The sequence below is a fragment of the Malus domestica genome, chromosome 09, assembly GCF_042453785.1.
Source record: "Malus domestica chromosome 09, GDT2T_hap1".
Classification (NCBI taxonomy): Eukaryota; Viridiplantae; Streptophyta; class Magnoliopsida; order Rosales; family Rosaceae; genus Malus; species Malus domestica.
Genome location: NC_091669.1, coordinates 2,993,340 through 3,020,223, shown reverse-complemented (window position 1 = coordinate 3,020,223; position 26,884 = coordinate 2,993,340). Strand labels below are relative to the sequence as shown.

At 37.2% G+C, this 26,884-nt stretch overlaps 6 protein-coding genes and 1 pseudogene across 10 annotated transcripts in view; 3 read left to right on the top strand and 4 right to left on the bottom strand.

Moving 5' to 3' along the window:
• LOC103442327 (mitochondrial outer membrane protein porin of 34 kDa-like) overlaps nt 1-16,796 on the top strand; it is a 41,802-nt gene extending 25,006 nt beyond the window's left edge. For 2 of the 4 annotated variants that reach the window (XM_070805015.1, XM_008381107.4), the window contains exons 2-7: nt 14,118-14,325; nt 14,456-14,523; nt 15,201-15,311; nt 15,582-15,668; nt 15,829-16,037; nt 16,151-16,796. In XM_070805015.1, the coding sequence (XP_070661116.1) occupies nt 14,280-14,325; nt 14,456-14,523; nt 15,201-15,311; nt 15,582-15,668; nt 15,829-16,037; nt 16,151-16,457 (828 nt within the window). In that variant the 5' untranslated portion in view covers nt 14,118-14,279 and the 3' untranslated portion in view covers nt 16,458-16,796. The remainder of the gene's footprint in view (nt 1-14,117; nt 14,326-14,455; nt 14,524-15,200; nt 15,312-15,581; nt 15,669-15,828; nt 16,038-16,150) is intronic. The other 2 variants (XM_070805016.1, XM_070805017.1) reach the window with 1 other exon arrangement.
• On the bottom strand, nt 1,019-3,397 carry LOC103421495 (pectate lyase). Its single transcript, XM_008359536.3, has 4 exons — nt 2,990-3,397; nt 1,919-2,603; nt 1,579-1,821; nt 1,019-1,483 (listed from the first exon to the last, which is right to left on the bottom strand). Exons 1-4 carry the CDS (start codon nt 3,214-3,216, stop codon nt 1,259-1,261), a joined length of 1,380 nt encoding a protein of 459 aa, XP_008357758.3. The 5' UTR covers nt 3,217-3,397; the 3' UTR covers nt 1,019-1,258.
• LOC103442329 (probable auxin efflux carrier component 8) lies at nt 9,363-11,543 on the top strand. Its single transcript, XM_008381108.4, has 6 exons — nt 9,363-10,047; nt 10,288-10,462; nt 10,540-10,625; nt 10,718-10,875; nt 10,952-11,028; nt 11,136-11,543. The coding sequence occupies exons 1-6, from the start codon at nt 9,537-9,539 to the stop codon at nt 11,200-11,202; spliced, it is 1,074 nt and encodes a 357-aa protein (XP_008379330.2). The 5' UTR covers nt 9,363-9,536; the 3' UTR covers nt 11,203-11,543.
• Nucleotides 16,797-17,387: 591 nt separating the features above from the next.
• Nucleotides 17,388-19,623, top strand: LOC103442794 (glucan endo-1,3-beta-D-glucosidase-like). The gene has a single exon (XM_008381598.4). It carries the CDS (start codon nt 17,450-17,452, stop codon nt 19,496-19,498), a length of 2,049 nt encoding a protein of 682 aa, XP_008379820.3. The 5' UTR covers nt 17,388-17,449; the 3' UTR covers nt 19,499-19,623.
• On the bottom strand, nt 19,600-21,312 carry LOC103442326 (hypersensitive-induced response protein 2-like). The gene is made up of 6 exons (XM_029107801.2): nt 21,250-21,312; nt 20,870-21,073; nt 20,607-20,727; nt 20,440-20,531; nt 20,236-20,332; nt 19,600-20,120 (listed from the first exon to the last, which is right to left on the bottom strand). The coding sequence occupies exons 2-6, from the start codon at nt 21,056-21,058 to the stop codon at nt 19,759-19,761; spliced, it is 861 nt and encodes a 286-aa protein (XP_028963634.1). The 5' UTR covers nt 21,059-21,073; nt 21,250-21,312; the 3' UTR covers nt 19,600-19,758.
• A 698-nt stretch (nt 21,313-22,010) lies between these two features.
• LOC103442325 (hypersensitive-induced response protein 2-like) lies at nt 22,011-23,670 on the bottom strand. 2 transcript variants are annotated; one of them, XM_008381104.4, is made up of 6 exons: nt 23,552-23,670; nt 23,089-23,291; nt 22,857-22,977; nt 22,692-22,783; nt 22,481-22,577; nt 22,011-22,380 (listed from the first exon to the last, which is right to left on the bottom strand). In XM_008381104.4, exons 2-6 carry the CDS (start codon nt 23,275-23,277, stop codon nt 22,187-22,189), a joined length of 693 nt encoding a protein of 230 aa, XP_008379326.2. In that variant the 5' UTR covers nt 23,278-23,291; nt 23,552-23,670; the 3' UTR covers nt 22,011-22,186. The 2 variants fall into 2 exon arrangements, with proteins under 2 accessions (XP_008379326.2, XP_070661294.1); XM_070805193.1 differs by lacking the exon at nt 23,552-23,670 and adding an exon at nt 23,507-23,547.
• Nucleotides 23,671-24,591: 921 nt separating this feature from the next.
• LOC103421493 (hypersensitive-induced response protein 2-like) lies at nt 24,592-26,274 on the bottom strand (annotated as a pseudogene).
• Between the last annotated feature and the right edge of the window lie 610 nt (nt 26,275-26,884).

Genomic DNA, 26,884 nt, shown 5'->3' with positions numbered 1-26,884 from the left:
AAATTATTTTTGGTTAATTCATATCATACTTATCCAACATTAATTAATAGGGTGGTGAGCATTAATATCATTTTACGGTGGTGAGCTTCACTATGACGGTGATGAGCAAAAACATTTTCTTGCAACTATGAATCTAAAACTACAGTTTCTTTCAAGGCACTCGTACTTTCAACTCTAATTTACTTGAAAACGGTAGTGTTGCCACGAACGACAGCCGGCGATATCGCTCCATTATCTACAATCTTATTCTTTTATAAAGTAATTTTCTGTTTCATTAAAACAAATTGAAAGACAATATAACTATTTAGAGATGAATTGAGCTATATACATTTCTTGCTACAAAAGAAAAATATAAAAAACACAAAAAAAAAAATTAAAAATTAGAGTAAATTGTATCAATGGTCCTTCAATTTTAATAAAATTGGAGCAATGATCCTTCAACTAAAAATTCATTACCATTGGTCCCTCAACTTATCAAAATGTGTAGCTATGGTCATTTTCATCAATTTCGTCAGAATTTTATCAAAATGAGTTATGTTGGAAGAATCATTGCTACAATTGGGATCCCTCAATTCATCAAAACGTGTAGTTATGATCATTGTCGTCAACTTCGTCAGAATTTTGTCAAAATGAGTTATGTTAGAAGGACCATTGCTACAATTGGGTTAAAGTTGAGAGACCATTGCTCCAATTAGGTTAAAGTTGAGGGATCATTTATCTAGTTGTATTAAAGTTGAGGGACCAAGGGTAACGAAATTTTAGTTGGGGGACCATTGCTGCACATTTTGATGAGTTGAGGGACCAATGGTAATAAATTTTTAGTTGAGTGACCATTGCTACAACTTACTCTAAAAATTAAAAAGAAAACTAATGAAAAAGGCTTGAAAACTTTGAGTTTTAACGATAAGGACAAAATAAATGATAAAGTGAATAGTACTATGATTGATTTTTTAATGTAAAAATGTGATTTTTCGTTAAAATGAATAATACCTGGAGTTTTTCGTTAAAGTTCTCAAAATTAAAAACCGTTTGTACTGGCATTATTTGCTTAGGGTGTAAATATTACTACAATATAACCCTTGGATTTGTTAATACATAAACACAAATAAAAACAATCAAGTATAGAATCTATATCCACATTTCTCCGCACATCACTGCCGCTTCTTCCTCTTCATTTGTCACACTTCACCTCCCGGCATCGGCCAGCCGCCTATCCATTTGATCGCTATTGATTATAGTTAGCTCTTCTATTTTTGTTCTAGCACTTCTTGCCAACCTTGCAGTTGAGAGAACCTGCAAAGCGTGTGAGCCTTCTGACGAATGTGCCTGGTTTTGCTTTGATCATGTCTAACTTGCCAAATCCATGCTTCTTGTTCGGCACTCCAGACTGAACAAAGAATGCTCCATTCATCATAAGATCTCCTTCTGATCTCCATTGCCAGCTCTTCCACACGCTCTCCGGTGCATAGTCTCTCTTCGTCACCTATAAATTCAAACGTCACAAAATTAATACATCACTTGATTAATTATGTGTTCGTGCCTATGTATTAACTGATAATATTGTGTTCGTCTATGTACTTCTTTTGCAGCCTGGTTTGGTGGGGCGATGAATCGGTTGCCCTGGCTGATAATTGTGGGGTGAGAGCTTCCTCCGATGGCATACATGATCCAATGTGTGTAGTCATTGTTCACGACATGGACAAATCCCCATCTGCATCTTGGCATTCTCTGTATCAATCCCTTGCCGAAATGGTTAAACGCAACCGTTATTTGCATGATTGCATCCCCTGCAAACGCATCGCTAGCCCCGAAAAGCATCACCTGCACCATTCGTTTAACCAATTAGTCATTCTTTGTTATCTTATTTTGTTATGTTAATAACATCTCCGTTCGATTATTATTAAATAAATAAACGTACGTCGTTGTGATGGGTGAAGTGGCAGTTGGATATGGTAATAGCAGTAGACCCTTGAATGGCGTCGATGAGCCCATCCGCGCAATTCCACATAGAAAGATGGTCGAGCCAAATGTTAGACGACCCGTAAATGGAGATACCATCTCCGTCACTCTGTGTGCGAATCCCGATGTGACTCAGGGAGTCCCTGATCATACCACCGCTGCCTGGTACGGTGTCGTGGATGCGGAGGCCATGAATAATCACGTTCTGAACGAACTGGAGTGTGATCCCTGCGCCATGAGCAATGTGCACATTTGCCCCTCGTGCGTCAATTGTCTTGTGGCTCGTTACTATGAGCTCTTGGCTCAGCCTGATGACCATGCTGCGTGCAAATATGATCCACAACGGTTGCGTTTGGATCACGGCGTGCCGTAGGGTTCCGGGCTTAGGGTCATGGACATTGTCGTCCGAAGAGTCGGTGACAATGTAGTAAGCCCCTTTCTTGCCTCCGCGCGTCTTGCGGCCAAAGCCTTTCACGCAGCTGGCCAGCTTCTTGCGGTTGTTAGCCCAGTTGGCCCGGCACCGCCAGCAGCGGTCGATCGGGTTTGTGGCCTTGCAAGGGCCCTTGTAATGTTTTCCTCTCAGATTCCTCCTTGTGCTGTTACCGGCAGACTGATCATCTTCAAGGTCCTCCTCAACGACGGTCCTGCATTATCATGCATGGTCGATTAAGAGCACTGCTATTTGTAGCATTTAATTGATTGATTACCGAAACCGTGTATATACAAGATGAATATTATTTGTCCCGCATTATTATGCATGATCAATTTCGAATAATGATATATGCACCATCTAACTAATTATCGTCTCGTCTCGCTTTTAATAAAGAGACGTATATATGTACAATGTGAACGTTAAAAACCCCACATTATCATCATGCACGATTAATTTCGAGCGCTACTATTTGTATCATTTAACTGATTATCGTCGTTTTTCTATTAAAAGTATGTATTCAGATGAAATGATACAAACATTGGGAAGGAATACACAAAATTTGAAGAGAATTAAGGATAAAATGTCGAGTTTACGTACTGTTCAACGCTTTCGTTGAAGTCCTCGGTGACTTGTTCCGGGTTGGGTTGGTAGGCCTTGAGGGCTGCCTTCTGAGCTTTCATGGCTCGTTCCTGCCATACGGCATCGAAGTTAGCAATGTTGAGGGTGTCATTTGCTGTCTCAGCCTTCAAGCTTGGAACCAGCATGCAGAAAGAAATCATAAAGAGGACCAAATTGAGCTTCGATGCCATTGGTCCAAGAACCATTTTTTGTATTTTCTTTCTACTTTTTTTTATAATTTTTTTAGAACAATGTTTCTAGAAGTGGTCAAGGTCTATGAGATTGAGCCCAGATTTTCACCGGGATCAGATTCAGCTCAGCTAGACCTTGCCAGAAAAAGATTAATTGAACTAAAAAAAAAAATTCTAAGTTGACTGCAATACTAATACTGTATTGGCTTGGTTTTTGCTGTGAAAATTTTGTGTTTTATAGAAAAAAACATTGTCTAAATTTAGAGCCGTCGAAGGTGGAGAACCATCTTCTTCTAACGGTTGACATTCTGACTAAAATGTGAGGAAAGGACCCAATGGAACACCCTCTACGACACTACATTCGTGTGCGGTCATCCAGTTTCACATGATGAGAGAGACATGGTTTCACGTGATGATAAAGATAGAAAGTAAAAGTTTTAACGAAATCATTTTGTGTAAGTTTTCCGTCGCATCCACAGGTCATTTCTATTAGATTGCAGTTAGCTAACAGGACAACTACGTACGATCAACCATCTTAAGTACCTAATTGGCATATCCTTAATTCATGTGTTGTAATTGCTTATTAGTTATAACTAACCATACTTTTCCCGCCGTTTATCCTATTCACAAAACATGTACGAGGAAAATAACAGAATAATATGTTCTTTGGATCAATGACATCCGATAAAATTGAAACGATATATGGATACAGGGGCAGATGCACGTTGTGGCAAGGACAGTTGCCCATCCAGACGCTGAAAAAACCCTTGATCGGAACCCATTTTCCCAACTGAAATCTGCTTGAGAAGAAGCAGCAACTGGGGAAAGCAATCGCTGCGGGAGCAAGGAGGAGGAAGAAGATACAAGTTTTTAAAACCCTGGGCCCTTTTATGTTCCCGGCGTTTAACCACTTTCATGTGTTAAACCCAAAATAATTACTTTTCTTTTGAACTGGACAAAATAAGATGTGCTTCGATGAAGTTTCACGGAAAAAAAAAACTCAAAATAAGCAAAATGGTTTAAGTACAGAGAACTACCCAATTTTTGGGGTGATTTTTAATTAGTCTCAAGCTTTTAAAACATTCCAAATGACTTCTTAACGTTGTAAAAATTAAACATTTATTAGATCATCGGTGTTAAGTGATGACTTCACCAATAATACGTTGGTCACTACTAACGTTTTGGACAAATACTAAAGCTGGTCTTTATTAATTGTTGTCTTTAGAGCCCAAATCGAATCCTTTTAGCTAAGTTAAGTCATAAATTTGCTTAACTAAACTGCGTCAATTTAGAAATTCAAAATTCCATAATTGATTTGAGAGTAAAAATCTGCTCTAATAATTGTTCACGTCATCACTTAACGCTAGTGAACCTAATAATTGTCCACATAAACGCTAGTGAACCTAACAAATATCCAATTTTCAAAACGTTGGATAATTATTTGGAATGTTTTAAAAGATTAAGACATTACCAATAGAGTTTAGAGACCAATTTTTAATTAGCCTGACTAGACCAACTTCCTAGTTCTTGGTCTGAATTATGCACCCTTTGTGAGAAATATAACTTTTCCTTACAAGTTTCAATTTTTTTTTTTCGTTGATAGAAAAGTTTCAAGTATATATAACAGGGGTAATTATAGTTTAGAGTAATGCTAGGAAGATCAAATTTTTTTAAATCAAATTTGCAAACTAAATGATGTAGTTGGAGATGATTGGATTATTAATTAAGTGTTGATTAACATGCTTGTTTCTTATTAGTGACACATCATTTGGTTTGTAATTTGATTTAAATTTTTTTGTCTCCTTACCATTACTCTATAGTTTAATCTCATTTTCATATTTCTGTTTCTTTATTCCTTAAATAATTCTTCTTTCTTTTTCACCAGATAAACTCATTTTTTTTTTTGAGTTTTTGAACATTAGTCCTTGCAAAAGATTAGAATTTTAAAAAAACCTTGTCCTAGATTACATATTCAATTTAATCATTTAACGTGTACTTTTATTAAAATTTATATTCTATTTTTGTTATTTAAGGTGTATTTTTATTTAATGTCCCCACATATTAGTCCTTTCAATTATAAATGAACATAAGCAAGTGAACCTTTACCACATTGGTGAAAAGGTGTTGAGCGCTTGCATGATGGCGTGAGTTCAAATCCCGCTGGTGACTAATCTAACATCTAATATAACAATTCTATCTTTTGACAATTTTTTTTTATATAAATGAACCTAAATGTATGTCCCGAAATATATTATATTGAATTAATGTACCTAAATGTCAATATCGAAATGTATGTATCAAAATGTATTATATTGAACTAATGTACCAAAATTTACATACCGAAATGTATTATATATTTGTATCAATGGATATACGGCGAAGTATATCAAATGAATTAATGTACTTAAATGAAATATTATACAAATTGTATCGGAATATATTATATAAAAAAAATTAGTTTACCTAAATGTAGACATCAAAATATATTATGATGAATGAAATGAATATTAAATGTAATTAATACATTAAAAATAGGGAAAAACATCAAAATATAATTAATAAATGAGATGATTAAATGTATTAGGGACTACAATTAGATTTTAATCTTACACAAGGTTATAGTCTAAAACTCATCTTTTTTAAGGATTAAAATAAAATTTTCTATTTTTTTTTATAGTTAAACCCCCTAAATTATACTCTCTATTAGACCTGGCAATCTCTATTCTATTTAGGCTTAATTTTAACTACGCCCCTTAAAACTCGACTTTAATCTCACTTTACTCCTTGTAACTCAAAGTCGTTACTTTAATCTCTGAAATTCAAAATCCGCTCCACTTTACCCATTTGAACTCAATTTTAATTTCATTTTGTCTCTTGAAACTCAAAATACGTCATTTTACTCTACAAAACCCAAAATTCACTCCATATTGCCTTAGTTATGTTAATTCCGTTATGTGAGTTTGGTTTGGGTGCACTAGACTAATCAATTTCTTTTTTATTTTTTTTCATCTCTGCAACTCAACAACCCAAAAAATTTCAATTCTTAATTTCTTCTTTTAAACTTAATATTTTCTAAATTGTTGAAGGCTAATGCATAGTAGAGATTTATAATCAAATTTATTGGCACATGTGGCATAGTCTTATTGGGTGGTGGGTCTCACGTATGTTTCAACAGTCAACTTTTGAGTTTTAGGGAGAAGAGACAGTCCAAAGTCAAAGTAGAACGAATTTTGAATTTCAGAAGTAAAATTATAATTTTTGAGTTACAAAAGACAAAATGAGATTAAAACCAAATTTTAAGAGGCGTAGCTAAATGTAAGTCTTCTATTTACACCCTAGAAGATCTCAATAATCGCTAGTTTCTCAGCGTTTCAAATCAAAATTTTCGATCAGCTTAGTTACAATTATTACTATCCACGACCTTCTCTAGTAATTTATTTTGGCTTTCATGAACAATTGGACGCCAAAATTTTAAATTACGAACCAAAAAGATAAAAGTATTTTTAATAATTTCCTATATATACAATTGAAAAAGGTTTTCCAATCTTGAAGTTGATCTTGGTCTAGTCAAATTGGTATGACCATGTAGCAAAAAACAAATGCATTTTAATATAAATTTGCCTTCTCTAACCTACAAATAGAAAGAGCATATCAAACATTCCTTCCTTCCTTCAATGAACAGAACATTGATCAATACTCCAAATTATTCCCTTGATACCATTCATTAACAAAACTTAGTTCTTTAATTATCACTGCATGATAACATATATAGAGTTATAACTTGTTTAAATTCTTTCATCTAATAGAAATACACTTGGTCAGAAAACCCTACTCAGACGTGTGATAGTGTGTGCCAAGCGGCTTAGTTATATGAATCGCGAGAGAGTTTTTGGTTAATTTGACATTGTATAGTCGTATTTTCTAATCGGAGCATCTGTACGTTATCGGTTAAGATGGTCAGTTAAGATGGTTTTGACACATGAACTGAAGACCTATAGATGCTTCAGTTAGAAGATGTGACTAAATACGAGAGGGAAACTTGGGTTAAAAGTAGTAGAGGAAGACTTAAGAAAACTTAGGAAGAGATTTAAGAAAAGATATGGAGTACTTGATGCTAACAAAAGATTTGGGACAAAATCAAGTGCATTGGACGTTCGAAGATTCATACGGTCGACACCCTTGATGTGATAATGTTTGCATAAGGTTTTTATGCAAGATGCTAGCTGTTGCCATAATATGCTGCAGGAAGGAATATATCAATGCACTACAGCAGACAGATATTTATATTCACCCACTTTTCAGATTTTGTAAAGGCAAATTCATGTGATGTTCTTCGACAAGAACAACAGATCGAACGAAGCAATTGGAAATCAAATATTCAATCACAAGTTGAAGGAAGAGATAATGATCATTTACAGAGAAAATTAATTTAGCATTTTAAAAAGCAAATTCCCCAACTACACATATTCTAACACTTTTGACCATATTTAGCAAAAATTCTTCCTTCAAACTGTTAATAAACTCAGAAGTTCGATTACTTCACTTGCAATTCATTTCACTCCTTTATTCTTCCTCAAACCCCTCCAAAGTTAAAACAACTCTAATCATATGACTTGTTTAAAAGTGCTTTTAAAATAACTGAATTTTTAGCGAAAATGTTTTTGGATTAAAAAAACTCTTAAAGTGAATCATCTTTGAAAAAGCACATAACTGGTGTTTATTGCAGAAAACACTTTATGTGTTTTTTGAAAATTCACTTCCATTTTTACCAAGGATTGATTCTAAAAACATTTCACCATAAGTATTTTCAATCATTTTAAAAACACTTCCAAATGAGCTAATTATTTACAATCATTGTGAATGAAATGACCAAAAAGAATTGTTGTTTGGGGTTTATTACTAAAACGATACTCTTCTAAAGACACAAAACTGATCATATCACTAACACACGCTCTATTAATAAAGGTGAGATCAACCGTTCCATTCTATCCGACACTTATGTATATTAGAAATTATGTCAGACTATCAGCAATGTGGTTAATTTTGTGCAATTAAATAAATGAAACTTTAACGAAAAATTCTCAGTACTGTTCATTTTAACGAAAAATCATATTTTTACACTAAAAAGTCAATCATGGTACTATTCACTTTACTCTTTATTTTATTACTATCGTTAAAACTAAAAAATTTCAAATCTTTTTCATTAGTTTTCCTTTAAATAAACCTCTTTTAAGTTTTACTAAAAATGCAAAGGAATTACAAACTTGAAAGGAAAATGATACCAAGAAAGGTGTTCGAGCCACCATGTGTCAGCCTAGCTATATAGCCCTGCTTTGCCTAAAGAACATGACCACAGGAAATCAAACTGGAATCTACCTTTTGTTATTTGATGACTAAAAGCCCCTGAATTTTTACTATAATTACAGATTGACCTTCTGTATTGTTTATTAATAGTTTAATACTTAACCATCATAAAAAGGGAATAAGGCATACGCTAAAAGTTAATCAGTGCACAATAGCATGTAGGAGTGTTTTTATCTTTAACTACTAGATAAAATAAAATTGATTTTTGTTAATGGAGATAGTTCGAAGAGGGAGAAATTCGAACTCGAGACGTATAGGTAGATCCAACATTCTATTCACTAAAATATTGTATCATATGCATATGCAGTGTGTTTAAACTTTAATTTCTCTTCAAAGAGGAATAACTTCTTATATGGAAAGAGCAAAGTATATTTTTTCTTCTTAAGGATAGTGATTTCACATTCACATTTTCTTCTTTTTCACTCATTTTTTTGTTTTTATGTTGTGATTTATTCAATCATATAACAAGAAAAATAAATGAGGGCAAGTCTTGACATAACGAAAATATTGTTTTTTCGTGATCGAAATGTCACAAGTTGGGGTTGTGAAAACAATCTCTCTACAAAGTAAAGATAAAATTACGTACAATAGATTTCATCCCTTCTCCCTTCTCTATTCTCCCTTCAACGCTCATGAAGCGAGGGAAACCTTATTGTCTTGAAAGTCACTTCTTCTTACCAAAAATAGAAAGGCAATAACCTATGTTTTCACTCCTAAGTTCCTAACACAAACAAAATCAACACCAAAGGCCAATATGGGGATTAACAAAAACTTTAATAAAGCTTCTATATAAACAGTTATTTCTCTCCTCAACTTTTCATATCTGACAAAGCACCAAACAAGAAGAATAAAAGAGAGATTTCTTATGTTCTTGTTTTTAATTCCACCAGCATATGAAGAATTCATCACCAAAATATATAGCCAGGAAGTAGATATCCGTTGTTGAGCGTCGTTTAATTTCTAACCTCGCCATGATTTCTCTAACAGATGTCTACCATGTTGTGGCAGCCACTGTTCCTCTATATATTGCCATGATTTTGGCCTACCTTTCTGTGAAATGGTGGAAGCTCTTCACACCAGATCAATGCTCTGGAATTAACAAATTCGTTGCCAAATTCTCAATCCCTCTTCTGTCCTTTCAAATCATTTCTTCCAACAACCCTTACAAAATGAACCATAAACTCATCCTCTCGGACTGCCTCCAAAAACTGACTGCATTCCTGGCACTGGCAGCAGTCACTAAATTCAGTTCCTATGGCGGGTTGAATTCCATCATAACCGGCCTCTCTCTTTCGACGCTTCCTAACACGTTGATCCTCGGGATTCCGCTGCTGAAGGCCATGTACGGGGATGAGGCGGCCAAGCTTGTGACACAGATAGTTGTGTTGCAGAGCTTAATCTGGTACAATATGTTGCTGTTTCTGTTTGAGTTCAGGGCCGCTAAGGCGGCGTCTGTCACACCTTCATCAGAACCCACTGCAGGTAATTAGCATTTGAAATTGAAGAGCGTAAGAAAAAAGCATCACCAAATTCGGCACATGTGCACGCGACCGGATTATATTCTAAACTTATGAACAGAAAGCGGTCTTACCATTTATTGAGTCGGTTTTTTTTTTTTTCTCTCTAACTTTACTATTTATAATTGGTAGCTACACTGCATTGCTTCTTAAATTATGTTGTATTCTAACATCATCAATCTTTTGGTCTTGTTTCTGCTCCAAGAGGATATGGAGGTGCCTCACGAAGCGCAATCGAAAGATGAGACGGAGGACGAAACGAGAGCCGACAATACTAGGAAGATCAAATCTATTCTGTTAACAGTTGGGAGGAAGCTTATAACCAACCCAAACACTCATGCAACAATGTTGGGTCTGATTTGGGCAAGCATACACTACAAGTAGGCACACTTTCGTTGCCCTTGTTGGTTCGATTTGTGTATTTCTTGGCATCGGGTTGAATTATAATCTGTTGCAGGTGGGGAGTGAAGCTGCCAGAAATCATTGCGCAATCAATCTCGATACTGTCGAATGGAGGACTTGGGATGGCAATGTTCAGCTTAGGTATGAAGAAACATGAGAAAAACTACTAATCACCTGCCATGTTATTTGAACAATAACACTTGGACACATGAATTAATTTCTGCTGCTTATAGGCCTTTTCATGGCAACGCGCGGTAGCATAATAGCGTGTGGGACACGAAAGGCGATGCTAGCCATGGGATTGAAGTTCATAGCCGGCCCTGCGATAATGGCGCTGTCCTCCTTTGCAGTTGGACTAAGGGGCAAAGTTCTCAGAGTGGCAGTAGTGCAGGTACATGTATATTTTTTGTTCTCTTTAGTGTATGGTACACAGGAATGCTAAATACTCTGTTGTTTACTTACCGCAGGCAACTCTTCCTCAAGGAATCGTTCCTTTCGTGTTTGCGAAAGAATACAATGTACATCCAGACGTTTTGAGCACCGGGTAACGATTGATTTTGTTCATCTCGTATTACATATCGCTGGTTAGACGGTAGAATCTCTCCAACTACACAATTCTGAGACGATATGGTTTTGTTTTTGTTGTTGCAGGGTTATTTTTGGGATGCTCATTGCATTGCCGATAGCATTGGCCTACTACTTCCTTCTGGGATTGTAAATTACGCAGTTTCACCATGAACATACTGGATCAGAATACCAACGATTCGAGTTCCGAAATCGATTAAATCGGAAGTTTGTGCAGCACAGTTTGAGTACTATGAAATGGTGATCAAATTGCTGAGGGATGAGGATAGATTATTGGGAGTCTCTCATTTAATTTATTAGAATTTGTTTCACATGTAATATGGCTGATATGTTTACTACATACATACATACATGAATGTCATAGGAATTCACGTGAAAACAAAGTACCGACTGTCGATTACCTGAACCTCTCCTCCCTTATACATGAATGTATCTATTCAACATACTATGACCGACTCCTATTTTCTGGTCCAATCTGACTTTTTATTCCATGCTTAATTATATATAGCAGGCAGGTCTACCCTACCTGGGCATGAGTCGTTGAGAAGGTGATCAGTCACTTTGAACAATCGACAGAAGTGTTCACTTGTGCCAAAACTTCATAAACTCGTGACTTTGACATTTTTATCTTCATCAAGACAAACAATATTTTTTAAAAATTGCGTACGACTAAACAAAACACTACGCCCGACTCCCGTTGTGTATGAATGTGTGACTCAAGTGCTTTAATTAATAAAGCTAATTTATAAATGATAAATCTGTAAAGATCTTGATATGTATTTTGAGAACAACGTTAGGTAAACTAACTTTTTAGACTGTATTTGCAAATCATGAGATATATCATCAATACAAAATAAGCACGTTAATCAATACTTAAGTAATAATTCAATCATCAACAATTATGTCAGATAGTTTACAAAATATAATTCAAATAGATGATCTCCCTAACATTACCTTATAACTTTGATTTATAATATGAAATAGTGATAGTTTTATAAATCTATCCATCTCTATCTCTGATAGCATATCATTTTACACATATGTAAAATCTCATATATTCTTTACGGGTGTTAATTTGGATATGTTATTTATCATTTTTTATTTGTAATTTCACTGCAGAAGTGAACATTAGGCCGCAAAGTTGAAAGTAATACACACTTATATCAGTATAAATTATAAATATAATGATAGACATACATCATACATGTATATACATTTATATGTAACAAAAGTATACATAAAATATGTATACATACTTTTCTTTTAGTCCAAAAAAATTGTTAATATACAGTACTCGCACGTACCAATTGCAGGATGTAACATTAAAAGAAAAATAGAGATTAATCAAAAGTTTTATTTAAGGCCTCCAATTATCAATTACAACTGAAAAGGAACACATTAAATTGCAATTAAACAAAATTGTATTATCCTCCTTAAACACTCTATTTTAACTTTTATGAATTTTGAATTATTTACATTAAATTGCAATTAAACAAAATTATATTATCCTTCTTAAACACTCTATTTTAACTTTTAAAATTTTAAATAATAATTCAAAATTTATAAAAAAAAAATTAAATGCACATCCAAGTCAAGAAGTCCATGAGCATCCACATTAAGACCATATATAACTTGGGGCAAGACATCAATTGTTTAACTTAAATATAAATTTTGATATGCCTCGAGAGAAATTGTAAAGTCCTTATGTCACTTAGTACTACAGTCTAGTAATATTTTTCTTCATTTGTAAGTGAGAGATCTTAGGTTTGAATCTCACTGCTGGCACGCTTCCTCTCTCTCGAAACCTCCCGCTCTCTCCTCTGTCTTCATCTCCCTCTACCTTTTGTCTTCCTCTCCCTCTCACCCTTCCTTCCACCACCTCCACACTTCGTCCCCCAGCCACCACCCCCCATGGGCCTTTCAAGAGGTAAGTCGAGATCGGAAGGGTGGCTATCGTCAACTACGGAGAGGACTACCAGAAGCTCATCATCGTCGTTCACCACCCATCCTTCCACCATCTCCATACTTCGTCGCCCAACCACCACCCCCCTTGGGTCCACGACTTCTCTCTGGTATTTGCAAATCCTAAAATTTGAAATTAGGATTTTAATTTGTCAAATTGGGGATTTGGGGAATTATTTTCGATTTAGGGTTTTAATTTGTCAAATTGAGGATTTGGGAATTAATTTTCGGGTTTAGGAGTGGAATTGAGTGCATGGCAAGGTAATTAAAACCAAACCCCCTCAATTGCACTTGTAGCTAAAGTAATGGCAGAGTTGTAAGTAACTCAAAATTTGCCCTTTAACGAACAGTGCAATTTCATCCCCAACTTTAAACTATAGTAATATTATAGATCATTTGTTATTTGTTGGGTATAGTGTGTACACATTGAAGATGTGGTGAGTACTAATAGTCTATAATATTACAAATCATTTGCTATTTGCTACCTACATATAATGGGTGGAGTGTGGCTGTGCACGAATTGAACATGATACTTAAGATGCAGTAGACTAACTATTAAGTTTGAGCCACTTGATGTACGACTTGTTTGTCAAGAATATGAAATTTGGTACCAATATAACGCTATTTGGAATTTTTTTGTTGTACATTAGGTGTAAGGATCGTTAGAGTTTTGACCAATAAAAAAGGAAAAGATTCTTATAGTTCTAAACAAGTGATGTCCCTTTCACAGCCGCCTAGTTTGTTATTATATGATCATCACAATCATTTTATCTTTCAACACCAAGAAAAAAATAATGAATATACTATATAAAACGTATTATTTATTTTCTGGGTCAATTATATATATAAAAAAGAAGATAAAGACCTTTACTTTTGGGAAATGAAAAGACCAATTTGGTAAATTCACCTGGTCAAATTGGCTTGGCCGAAACGCCAAGCATCGCTTGATAAATTCACATTATATAAAAAATGGGAAAAAAAAGTTCCCCAAATAGGCAAATCAACGGTGAGAAAATCGAGATCCGACGGTCCGCATTTAAACGAGAAATAAAAAATAAAGTAAAAACAAAAACTCGCCGAAAAGAGAGGTGAAATTGAAATCGGGTGGTGATTTAGGGTTTTCGCCTCCCCCAATATATATTGCTCGTCGCTTTCGCCATTTCTCACTTCCGCTTCTCAGAGAGCTACAGAGACACCCAAATTCCGTTTCCATTGTTCGCGTTCCAATCCCAAATCTTTGCTGAGAAGATGGTGGGACCTGGGCTTTACACCGACATCGGCAAGAAAGCCAGAGGTATAGCTATCCCTCTTTTTATATTATCTGATATATGTATATATACATGTATATGTATAAATTTGGTTGTAAAAAATTGATGGGTTTCTTAGATTTCAAATTTTTCTAATGGGTTTTTGTTAAATTTCAGATCTTCTGTACAGGGATTACCAGAGCGACCATAAGTTCACCATCACCACCTTCTCTCCCACTGGAGTGGTGAGTTCTTTCGCACTTTTTTCTTGCTCTAAGATCTGTATTTGTATATGTATATTCACTTGTTGAATCTCTAGGGTTTTGTTTCTTGCTCTGAGATTTGTTCCACTTTCGGTGAAATTATTCGGCTCCGATTGAAACTTCTAACTTTTTGTTTCATATTATGCTTAGTACTTTAGCTTGTAACGTTTTTTCTTTGTTAGTTTTTTCAAAATTTATTAATATTTTGGGTTAGAACTTGGTGGCATTTAAGCAGGAAGTGTCAATTGTTGATTTATTGCTGTGAATATGTTGAAATGGCGAGTTAAACTAGCATCTAGTTCGTCTTAGTTATTCGATTTTGTTTAATTTTGAACATTGTGATTTTATGCTGGGTGCTGATTCTTTGCTAGTTTTGTTAGTTAACTTTTCTGTAGAACTTTTTTATTTGCGTTATTAGATTTTGCTGAGTTTAAGAAATTTAGTGAAATTTCTAGCCAAACATAGAATTTAATGAGCAGCACTGATATTACAAGTGATTCATATAATTTTCCATGTGTTCCCTATACGCTTATGCCCATTGCCATGTGCCTTGCGCATACCATTCTTACCGACTCTTTGTTCAACTCGATCCGCCCTACAGTTTACAAGTTCTAAGTTAACCATGTATCCTACATTTACTTACTTCTTCATATTTGCAGGCTATCACTTCTTCAGGAACGAAGAAAGGTGAGTTGTTTCTGGCTGATGTGAACACTCAGTTGAAGAACAAGAATGTCACAACTGATGTCAAAGTTGACACCGACTCCAATGTAAGCCCCACATCCATTTATGTTTCTTTTCCATCTATTCTGTTACAGGGTCCTATTGTGGTGGTGATTGTAAATGCCAAAAGTATTTCCTTTTTCTTTTGCTTTTTGTTGGATGTACACACATCCATTAGAAATAGTTTTAAATGTTCATTCAGATATAACGGAATTGAGTAGCTTTAGTGCATTTGGAACTGAATAAAGTAATTATTTTAACTTATACTTATCTTTTCTTGCTAATGTCGGTTTACCAACGGTTTGTTTTGTTATCAGCTGTCCACCACTATTACGGTTGATCAACCTGCTCCTGGCCTGAAGGCAATCTTTAGCTTCAAAGTTCCTGATCAGAGGTCTGGCAAGGTAGGACTGTTATGTCTGGTTTTTTTATCTGTCACTCGTCTATTATGTTTGCCGATATGCGGTAAAACTTGTGGGTGGAGTTCACTCTCTGTATTAAAGCATTTCATTAATCGGGATCATTTGTAGAATTGCCATCTAATATGTGGGTGATTGTTAACAGGTGGAACTCCAATATCTGCATGACTATGCAGGGATAAGCTCCAGTGTTGGTTTGACAGCGAACCCTATTGTTAACTTCTCCGGTGTTATTGGAACCAATCAGCTTGCACTTGGTACTGATCTGTCATTCGACACCAAGACCGGGAATTTGACTAAATGCAATGCTGGACTGAGCTTCTCCAATGCTGATCTGGTCGCTGCATTGACCCTGTAAGTATTATTTTGGTTGTCTACGATTGGCTTATTTGATTTTACATATATTGGCTTTGTGATGTTGAAGTTTTGGTGCATGGTGTGATAAAGATTTGTTTTTCATGATACAGGAATGATAAAGGTGACATCCTCAGTGCATCCTACTATCACAGTGTCAATCCCCTTTCCAACACAGCTGTTGGCGCTGAGGTGACCCACAGGTTTCCTACCAACGAGAATACCATCACTCTTGGCACCCAGCATGCCCTGGATCCATTGACATCCATTAAGGCACGCGTAAACAACTTTGGCAAAGCAAGTGCCCTGATCCAGCACGAGTGGCGCCCAAAGTCATTCCTCACTGTTTCAGGAGAGGTAGACACCAAGGCCATTGAGAAGAGCGCCAAGATTGGGTTGGCTCTTGCTCTCAAGCCATGAGCGGGTTTATTGCTCACTGCGGCAGGGAGCAGAGGTAGAGCGTAATATAGTTGTCTTTCCAGGCTGACATTTCTTTGGTTCTAAATGTTTCTTTTTTCTCGGAACAAGTCCATATGGTAGGGGAAATCGTTCTGTTTTGATGGCTTCGGTTTGTAAAAATAAAGGCTCGATGGTTTCAGACATGTTTTGCGACCTTTTTCACGCTTGTGTTAGCGGAGGATGATGAAGCCCGGTAGTCTTCAAATGTTGTTACCATTTTTCGTGGCTGTTTCGGCACCTCTTTTCTTCCTCCTATAATCAATGATATTTCGGCCTTCGTTGGCATCTTGAATTTGAGAAGTCCGTTTGGAATGTTAGCATTTTATTTACTCCGTTCATTACTGAATACTGATTATGTGGTATCGGAAGGCAAATTCTTAGGTTCGGATGACGAGAAACCGTCACTGTCTGGCTTAAGACAAAACCGCCCCACCCAGCCCCACATCCGCCGTGTATGCTGTCCCTACCCGGTGATTTTTTGGCCGAACGGCCATGAACTTCCACACAGAAGAATTCCTAAAGCAAATAAGTGTCGTGGGTACCTTTGTCTTATTTGTCAAATTTTTACCTCTCTTCCAAAACGAGCAAGTTAAACAAAACCATATAAAATTAGGAGACCAAACAAAATAAAACCCCTTAAAGGAAAACTAACGAAAAATCTGAAAAAACTTCCCTTTTAATGAAAAGTTATTTTTAAAGGTATAGTGAATATTGACAGTTAAAGGTAAAAATGTGGTTTTTCGTTAAAAGTGAACAGTATCGGGGGTGTTTTGTTATAACTCCCTTAAATGTTTCCTAGTTTTCCAAACAATTACCAAATCTCACAAGGCTTTCTAATTTCCCACTTTAACTTGGAAGCCGAAATTACACATCCAAAGCATCCCTATAAATATACAAGTCCGATCGAAAGTCTTATTCACAGCCACCTAACGTACCAAATCACAAGCATCATCATGGCAAGCATGCTTTCTTCTCTTGCTTTCGTCATCTGCGTTCTCTGTTTTTTGGCGTCGACTCCGCAGGCCGCCCCTGCTACAGCCCCGTTCCTTTTCCCGGAAGCTCAATCCACCGTCCTCCCCGACCCTTTGACCTTCTTCGCCCCGAACCTCCTCTCATCCCCACTCCCTACCAGCTCATTCTTTCAAAACTTTGTCCTTCACAATGGCGACCAACCGGAGTACATACACCCCTACATCATCAGATCAGCCAACTCTTCCCTGTCTTTCGCTTACCCGTCTTTCTCCTACACCTCTACCGTCGTATCCACATCCCCGTTCGAAGCCGACCTCACCATCTTCGCCTCAAAATCAAACAACAAGGGCCACCATGTAGTCTCCGACTTCAATGATTTGAGTGTGACATTGGACTTTCCCTCCTCCAACCTCCGCTTCTACCTCGTCCGCGGAAGCCCCTTTCTCAGCTGCTTTGTTTATCGCCCCACGGCGGTTTCTTTATCGACTGATCATAAAATTGTCTCGGCAACATCAGCGAGTGGCTCAAATACTAAGTTCATCGTCAAGCTCGACAATGATCAGACATGGCTAGTATACACATCCTCACCAACAGAATTAACTCACAGCGGCTCATCCATGTTAACTCTTCAGGACTTTTCTGGGGTTGTTCGTTTTGCTGTAATGCCGGATCCTGATCCTAAATCTGAGGGAATTCTTGACCACTTCAGTTCTTGTTACCCGGTTTCTGGTGCAGCTGTGCTCAAAAACTCAAATACTTTGTCGTATAAATTTGAAAAGATAGGCGGAGACTTGCTCATGCTAGCTCATCCTCTACATCTCAAGCTTCTGTCCAATGCCACAGTTTTGCAGGATTTTAAGTACAAAAGCATTGACGGGGATTTGATTGGCGTTGTTGGTGATTCGTGGGTGTTAGCACCAAAGCCTATTCCAGTCACTTGGAATTCCGTTGGAGGTGTCAAAAAAGATTCATTCCCTGAAATCATATCTGCGCTTCGTCGAGACGTTGACGCTCTTAGTTCTACACAATCAACTACTTCGTCTTCATATTTTTATGGGAAACTGGTTGCTAGAGCGGCAAGGCTGGCTCTGATCGCCGAGGAGGTAGCTTTCCCTGATGTGATACCCGTGATTAGGACATTCTTAAGGGAGAAAATTGAGCCGTGGTTGGATGGTACTTTTAGCGGCAACGGATTTTTGCACGATAAAAAATGGGGTGGACTTGTTACGAAATCCTCCACAGCTGATCCAGGTGCTGATTTTGGGTTTGGTCTTTATTCCGATCACCATTTTCATCTGGGGTACTTTATATATGGAATTTCCGTGTTAGCAAAGATTGATCCTGCATGGGGGGAGAAGTACAAGCCTCAAGCTTACTCGCTCGTGGAGGATTTTCTCAACAAGGACAAGCAATCGAATCCAAATTATCCGCGTCTGAGAACCTTTGATCTTTATAAATTGCACTCGTGGGCGGGAGGGTTGACAGAATTCGCAAACGGGAGGAATCAAGAGAGCACGAGTGAGGCGGTTAATGCTTACTATGCAGCTTCTCTGATGGGAAAAGCCTATAACGACGCGCAACTTGAGGCCACCGGTTCACTGCTTACTACATTGGAAATTCAGGCAGCTCAAATGTGGTGGCACGTGAGAGAGGGAGGAGAGAGTCAAATTTACCAGCAAGATTTCGTGAAGGAAAACCGAGTTGTGGGAATTTTATGGGCGACCAAGAGAGACAGCGGGCTTTGGTTTGCGACTGCGGAGGCAAGAGAAATCAGACTTGGAATCCAAGTACTGCCTGTTTTGCCAGTTACTGAGGTATTGTTCTCGGACGCGGGTTTCGCCAGTGAGCTAGTGAACTGGGCATTACCGGCGCTCAGCAGGACGGGAGTCACGGAAGGATGGAAGGGATTTGTATTTGCATTACAAGGGATGTTCGACAAAGAAGGCGCTTTGGAGAAGATTAGAAGCTTGAAAGAATTCGACGACGGGAACTCCCTCAGTAATCTCTTATGGTGGATTCACAGTAGATGAACTTTTGTTGGTTAATTTCTGTGTATGAGTTTAGTTTTATATTTTTTTGTTTAATTTCATATTCTTTATGTAACGAAACGAAATCAAAAGTTGCAATGCTGTGGATGCAAACGACAGTTTTTTCTTCATCCGATTTCTGGAAACATATAATTTTTTAGAAAATCAACAAGATAAAGAACAATTGTCACACCAACTATATTAATAATTAGGGAGTCAAGCACTACAGATGCATTTGTTCGTCCCAAGTTTTTATCCCATCTTTATTCCTTAGCATAATCGGCTTGAAGGAGACCCTCTCGAATCTGCAAAACAATGTCCTTGACTGCACCTGGCCCATGCGGGATGATAACAGACGATGATTTTGAGGATGCACCAATCTCCTTCATGGTGTCGAAGTATTGAGTCACCAAAACCATGTCCATGACATCCTTGGCTGTTGTTCCGGGAACATTTTCGGAGAAGACAAGCACACTGTCTCTCAGCCCGTCAACAATGGCCTGCCGCTGGCGTGCTATGCCAAGCCCTACCAAGTACTTGGCCTCTGCCTCTCCTTCTGCTCGCTTGATCTGTAGGATTTTCTCCGCTTCAGCCTTTTCTTTCGCCACCAGTCTCTGCCTTGTAGCTGTTATGATGACAGATAGCAAAAATTATATATAAAGTTATAAACTGAGCAACAACCAAATCACAAAATTGAAATTTCGGAACAATGTGCGTGACATTTTTTGAGTGGAAATTACCTGCATTGATCTCATTTATCGCTCTCTTCACATGAACATCTGGAACGATATCCACAATAAGGGTCTGGACTATTTCGAAACCATAAGAAGACATTGCCTGTAACGAAAAAAAGGCTACAATCTCAATTGGTTCTCAACAAATGTTACACAAAGATATAAACCTTTTTCTATTAAAAACAAACAATTGTTTCATTTCACTTTCACCTTTGCAAGCTCCTCGTCAACAGCTTTCGCTAGGTCACTCTTCTGCTCAAAGACAGCATCAAGCTCAAATTTCGGCACACTTGCCCTGATAACTGAAGAGTAACAAAATATTAGCTTCCAATCCTTACAAGCAACAATGTCTACCAATCACTTTCTGCAAGTCTTACTATCAAACGCGTAGGCCCGAATCTGTGATTTGGCGTTTGAGAGCTTGTAGATAGCTTTCCGCATCTTATGTGGCAAGGCGCGATATTGAATCGATGCAACTATTTTCACAAACACATTATCCTGAAAAGACCAATTATGTCACAAATCGAGAATTTTTCCTTCAACATAATATCACATACTATAGTCTAACATAAACATTATGGATTTCACTACAGATCGTTCCCGGAATGTAAAGTAAGGGCTAAATTCAGAAGGCGTAAACCTTGGTTTTGGTTTCACATTGAACTTCAAGTTGCCGCACACGCAGAGAGATCTCACCGGATACCTTGTATCCGAAACACCAGGGCATGCAGTGGCATCCTGGTTCAAGCACATCATCAAATTTCCCAAAATGCACCTTCACGGCAACGTTTGACTGCTTCACTTGAACACAACCAAGTGCTTGACCCATTCTTCAGTTCTTAAACTAGTAACAAAAGTTGTATATCAATCAATAAAGCATATATCTAAAGAAAAGAAATTCAGTTGAACTTCAGTTGTATTGTTTTCTCGGCACCCAAACAGAAAATAAAGCGAAAGAGTACGAAACGAACCCACATTTTCTGAGCAACCAAACGACAGACAGAGTTGTACGGACTTTACCTTTTAAAGCTAAAACCGCTGCTGGTTCTTGTAAAATTGTTTGTGAATTATTTCTTGTAATCCAATACAAAATTTATGAGATAGAAAGAGGAGAGCTGATCAGTGAGTAAATGACCAGTTTGCCCTTGTATTCGACCCATCTATGATGAAAAAGTCAAAACTACCCTCTGTTTCACGTTAGTATAAAAGGAAAAAGTATAATTTCATCATTTACATTAATTTAGTTTCCTTTACTTGCAATTTTTCATGTGACTCTTTATAATGTCATTAAGTTCCTTTAAATGCCTTTGAATTTTTCTACTTACCAAGTGGTAAGGCTTCAATTAGAGTTGTGGTCCAACTATTTGTGGTAGGAGAAAATTTTGTCACGACGCGTGATCATAATAAATGTATAATTGTATAGAACTTACAGGCTCGAACGCTTACACCGTAAATTTGTCATACAATTTAATCGCATTGGCGCACTAGGGCTAACACACTATTCATGACCAGCTCTTCTTTCACTCGTCCAAACTCAAAATTCACCTTTCCCGACCTCCAAACGTTACCTAATCAATTCAATCAATAAATTTCAACGCAACCTATAAAATTCTTTGGCGAAAATGTTGTTGATTTCCTAGATTGGCAGGTATTTAGCTGACTCACTAGGAAAATGTTCTTTGTTGCTTTTGATTTCGGATTGTAAACTTCTGTTTTTCTTGTCTTGCTTTTGTTTCTTAGGTCATACCTGCAGAAAATATAGTTGCTGCATTTCAAGGAAGTGTAAAAACAGCTTTAACACATATATTGCAATGCTGTTGATGCAAAAGGACTTAGTTTTTTACATTTGATGTCTGTAAACAGGTAAGAACTTGATAGAGGTGATACTTTATAACTAGTTTTCGATGAATAATTTATGCAGTCAAGCGTTGCAGATATATTTGTTCGTTTGAAGCTTTTATCCCCTCCTTAGCATAATCTGTGTAAAGCAGTCAAGCACGCTGTCCCTCAGCCCGTCAACAATGGCCTGGCCCTGGCGCGCTATGCCAAGTCCTACAAAGTACTTGGACTCGGCCTCTCCTTCTGCTCGCTTGATCTTCAGGATGTTTTCCTCTTCCGCCTTCTCTTTCGCTACCAGCCTCTTCCTTTTAGCTGTTGTGTCAGATAAGAAAATAACACATAGAACAAGCAATTAATCACAAACTGAAATTTACGAAACAAAAGTGTGTGACATTTTTTTTGTGAAATTCACCTGCACTGATCTCATTCATCGCTTTTATCGATACAACATGTGGTACAATGTCCACAATCAGGGTCTGGACTATTTCAAAACCGTACTCATACATAACCTGTAACGAAAATTTCAAAAAAATGGTTGCATTTTTATTGGTTCTCAGCGAAAGTTACACCAAGATATAACATTTCTAATTAGTTTAGTTAATACGATTTATATATACTGTCACCTTTGCAAGTTCCTTTTGAACAGCTTTTGCTATGTCACTTTTCTGCTCAAAGACGGTATCAAGCTCCAGTTTCGGCACAGTTTCCCTAATAACTGAAGACACCGAAATATTACTTGTAATCTATACAAGCAACAATCTCTATCAATCACTTTCTGTAAGTCTTACCATCAAACACATAAGCCTGAATCTGCAAGTCGGCATTCAAGAGCTTGTAGAAAGCATCCGGTATCTTGTCTGGCAAGGGACGATAGTGAATCGATGCAACCACGTTCAGAAACATATTATCCTGAAACAAACCAATCACGTCACATGGCGAAATTCTTTTCGGGGATAATATCACATATTATAGCCCGACACATAAACTATGGATTTCACAACAGATCATTCAGCTGAAAACCTTGGTCTTGGTTTCGCATTGAACTTTAAGTTGTCGCACGCGCAGTGAGAGCTCACCGGCTACCTTGTATCCGAAACACCAGGGCATGCAATGGCATCCTGGTTCAAGCACACCATCAAACTTCCCAAATTGTTCCCTCACAGCAACTTTTGACTGCTTCACTTGAACACAACCAAGTGCTTGACCCATTTTCGGTAAAGATCCTGAATTTTTCCAAAATTATAAATACAAGACTCAGATCACAACAAAATATGAAGCCTTAAAGCACAGATCTAATATTTGAATAATAAAAGCAATATTCATGTATAAAAGAAAAAAGAGCAAAATGCCCAAGAGCTCATACATAACCCTTTTTGCTTTCTCTGTTTTCTCGGCACCCAAACAGAAAATAAAACGAAAGAGTATGAAACAAACTCACATTTTCTGAGCAACCAAACAAGAGACAGAGTTGTACGGAAATTACCTTGTAAAGTTGAAACTGCTGCTGGTTCTTGTAATGTGATAAATTTCTTGTAGTCCAAGCCAAATTTGCTGGAGAAATAAAGAGTAGAGCAGAGCTCAGTGGCTATATGACCAATTTGCCCTCGTACATATCCTTATCTGATCAAAAAGTCAACAAAAGAAAAAAAATCCCTTAAGTCGTTTCATTTCGCTGTCATGTGGGTATAAAAAGAAAAAGTAAATTATTTGTATCCATTCTTAATTTTTTTGCACCAATTGAGTCTCTAAGCGTGTTCGTTTTATATAGTTGATCTGGTAAACTTAGTGTTTAAAATAATGATATCGTTTTATTTTAAACACTGATTAGATTTACATACCTATCAAAGAGTGGCGTAAAATCGAAAATGAAATACAAACAATAAATAATGATAAAAGAAAGTCCCCCTAATGAACGTGAAGGGTAAAACAGATATAAAAGTTAATACCAATTTGAACCATAACTCCAATATGACTCACCTTAGACTTTAGGAAAGTTTGCTTACGTGGTATGCTGGTTAAAGGGCTTAATTTGAAAATTTGAAAATTTTGGGGTTTCACTAAAATATGCTATAGATATTAGGTTAAAATCAACTTTCCTCTTTGTTTTACCACATGAAGAGAGGGACGACCCTAAGCCAACAAGGCTCTGCGCTTTACGAGAGTTGAGGAGAATGTCTATCGTACGCAGTTTTACCCTTATTTTACAAAGAGGTTGTTTCCATGTAAGAGATGAATAACTAAAAATTATATACAACAAGTAGACTTGAACACACACTCCACTGTAAGTTTGTCATACGATTTGAGCATATCCTTGATAGGGTAGAATTCAAACCCTAAGCTTGATATTTGATGCATAAAAAATGTTGCGATGTGTTTTTTTTTTCTTTTCTTACGAGCAACGTTACTACTTTAAATTACGGTAAGAGGTAGATGAGGTCTTACACTCAACATTTACTACTTAATAAGAACATAATGTCAAATGTTTTTGTGTTTTTTTTTTTTTTGCATTCAAACTTTCATGTATGAACACAAAAATTGCGATGCCGTTGATGCAAAATCGCTTAATTTTTCCATTTAATTTCTGCAGACAGATAATATTTAGGAAAATAAACACTCAGTCGCCAACTTATGATATGTAAGTACTGGGTAGAGTAGATAATTAGTTCTTCATATGAATAATTTAAGCACACACCTTCCGTAATAATATGCAAGCATTGCAGATAATTTATTTCCCTAGGAGTTTTTTCCTCTCTCACTCTCTATGCCTTGGCATAATCAGCTTGAAGGAGACCCTCTCGAATCTGCGAAGCAACGTCCTTGATCGCGCCTGGCCCGTGCGGGATGAAAACAGACGATGATTTTGAGGATGCTCCTATCTCCTTCATGGTGTCGAAGTATTGAGTCACCAAAACCATGTCCATGACATCCTTGGGTGTTGTTCCGGGAACATTCTCGGAGAAGACAAGCACGCTGTCCCTCAGCCCGTCAACAATGGCCTGGCGCTGACGCGCTATGCCAAGCCCTACCAAGTACTTGGCCTCCGCCTCTCCTTCCGCTCGCTTGATCTGTAGGATTTTCTCCGCTTCAGCCTTTTCTTTCGCCGCCAACCTCTGCCTTGCAGCTGTTACGATGACAGACAGCAAAACTTATAAACAAACTGAGCAACAACCAAATCACAAATTGAACTTTTGGAACAATAAGCGTGACATTTTTGGTGTGAAAGTTACCTGCATTGATCTCATTCATCGCTATCTTCACATGAACATCCGGCTCATATCCACAATAAGGGTCTCTACTATTTCGAAACCATAAGCAGACATCTCCTGTAACGAAAAATGGTTACAATTTCGATCAGTTTTCAACGAGTGTTACACAAAGATATAACCTTTTCTATTAAAACTAAAAAATTGTTTCACCTTTGCAAGCTCCTCCTCAACAGATTTCGCTATGTCACTCTTCTGCTCAAAGACGGTATCAACCTCCAATTTCGGCACACTTGCCCTAATAACCGTTCTCGACGAATGTTACGCAAAGAATAGCAACGCATTAGCTGTTGATCAACTAGTACAAGCAAGAATTCTACCAATCGCATTGTAGTCTTACCATCAAACACAAAGGCCTGAATCTGTGAGTTGGCGTTCGAGAGCTTGTAGAAAGCATCCGGTATCTTGTCTGGCAAGGCGCGATATTGAATCGACGCAACCACATTCACAAACACATTATCCTGAAAAGACCAAATATGTCACATAGCAAGATTTTTTTCTCCCTTTTTATCCGACATATATCACATGCTATACAGTCTGACATAAACATTATGGATTTCACTACAGATGGTTCAGGGAATGTAAAGTAAGGACTCAATTCAGAAGGCGAAAACCTTGGTTTTGGTTTCACATCGAACTTCAAGTTGCCGCACACGCAGAGAGAGCTCACCGGCTACCTTGTACCCGAAACACCAGGGCATGCAGTGGCATCCTGGTTTAAGCACACCATCAAACTTCCCAAATTGCTCCCTCACAGCAACTTTTGACTGCTTCACTTGAACACAACCAAGTGCTTGACCCATTCTTCAGTTCATAAACTAGTAACATAAATTGTATGAGATCACAACAAAATATGAATCAATAAAGCATAGATCTAAGAAAAGAAATTCAGTTGAAGTTCAGTTTGTATTGTTTTCTCGGCATCCATACAGAAAATAAAGCGAAAGAGTTCAAGACGAACTCACATTTTCTGAGCAACCATACGAGAGACAAAGTTGTAAAGTTGTTTGTGAATTATTTCTTGTAATCCAAGCCAAAATTGCTGAGACTTGGAGAGCAAAGCTCAGAGGGTAAATGACCAGTTTGCCCTTGTACGGTACCCTTTTATGATTGAAAAGTCAAAATTACCCTTAGTCTGTTTCATTTCGCTTTCACTAATTTGAAAAGAGCTCTGTAATTTGCCCATTGACATTAATTGAGTTTCCTTTACTTGCAAATTTTCATGTGACTCTGGATAATGTCATTAAGTTCCTTTAAATGCCTTTTAATTTTTCTACTTACCAGTTCTAATTATGATAATCCTTTCAATAGAGTTGCAGTCCAATTATTTGCGGTAAAAGAAAACTTATCTTACCAAGTGATATAAGAAATAAATAGATATAAGATTTTATACAATTTGTAGACGTTTAAACCGTCACTTGTTCATTCATGTGTATGCATTGCTCATTCTTCGATAATGGCTTTAATGATTTTTCATTGCTCGTAAAAAAAGTGCATAATCTGATGAAATTGTTGGATTTGAAGAGGAAATCTAGAACCTTGAAGGAGATCCT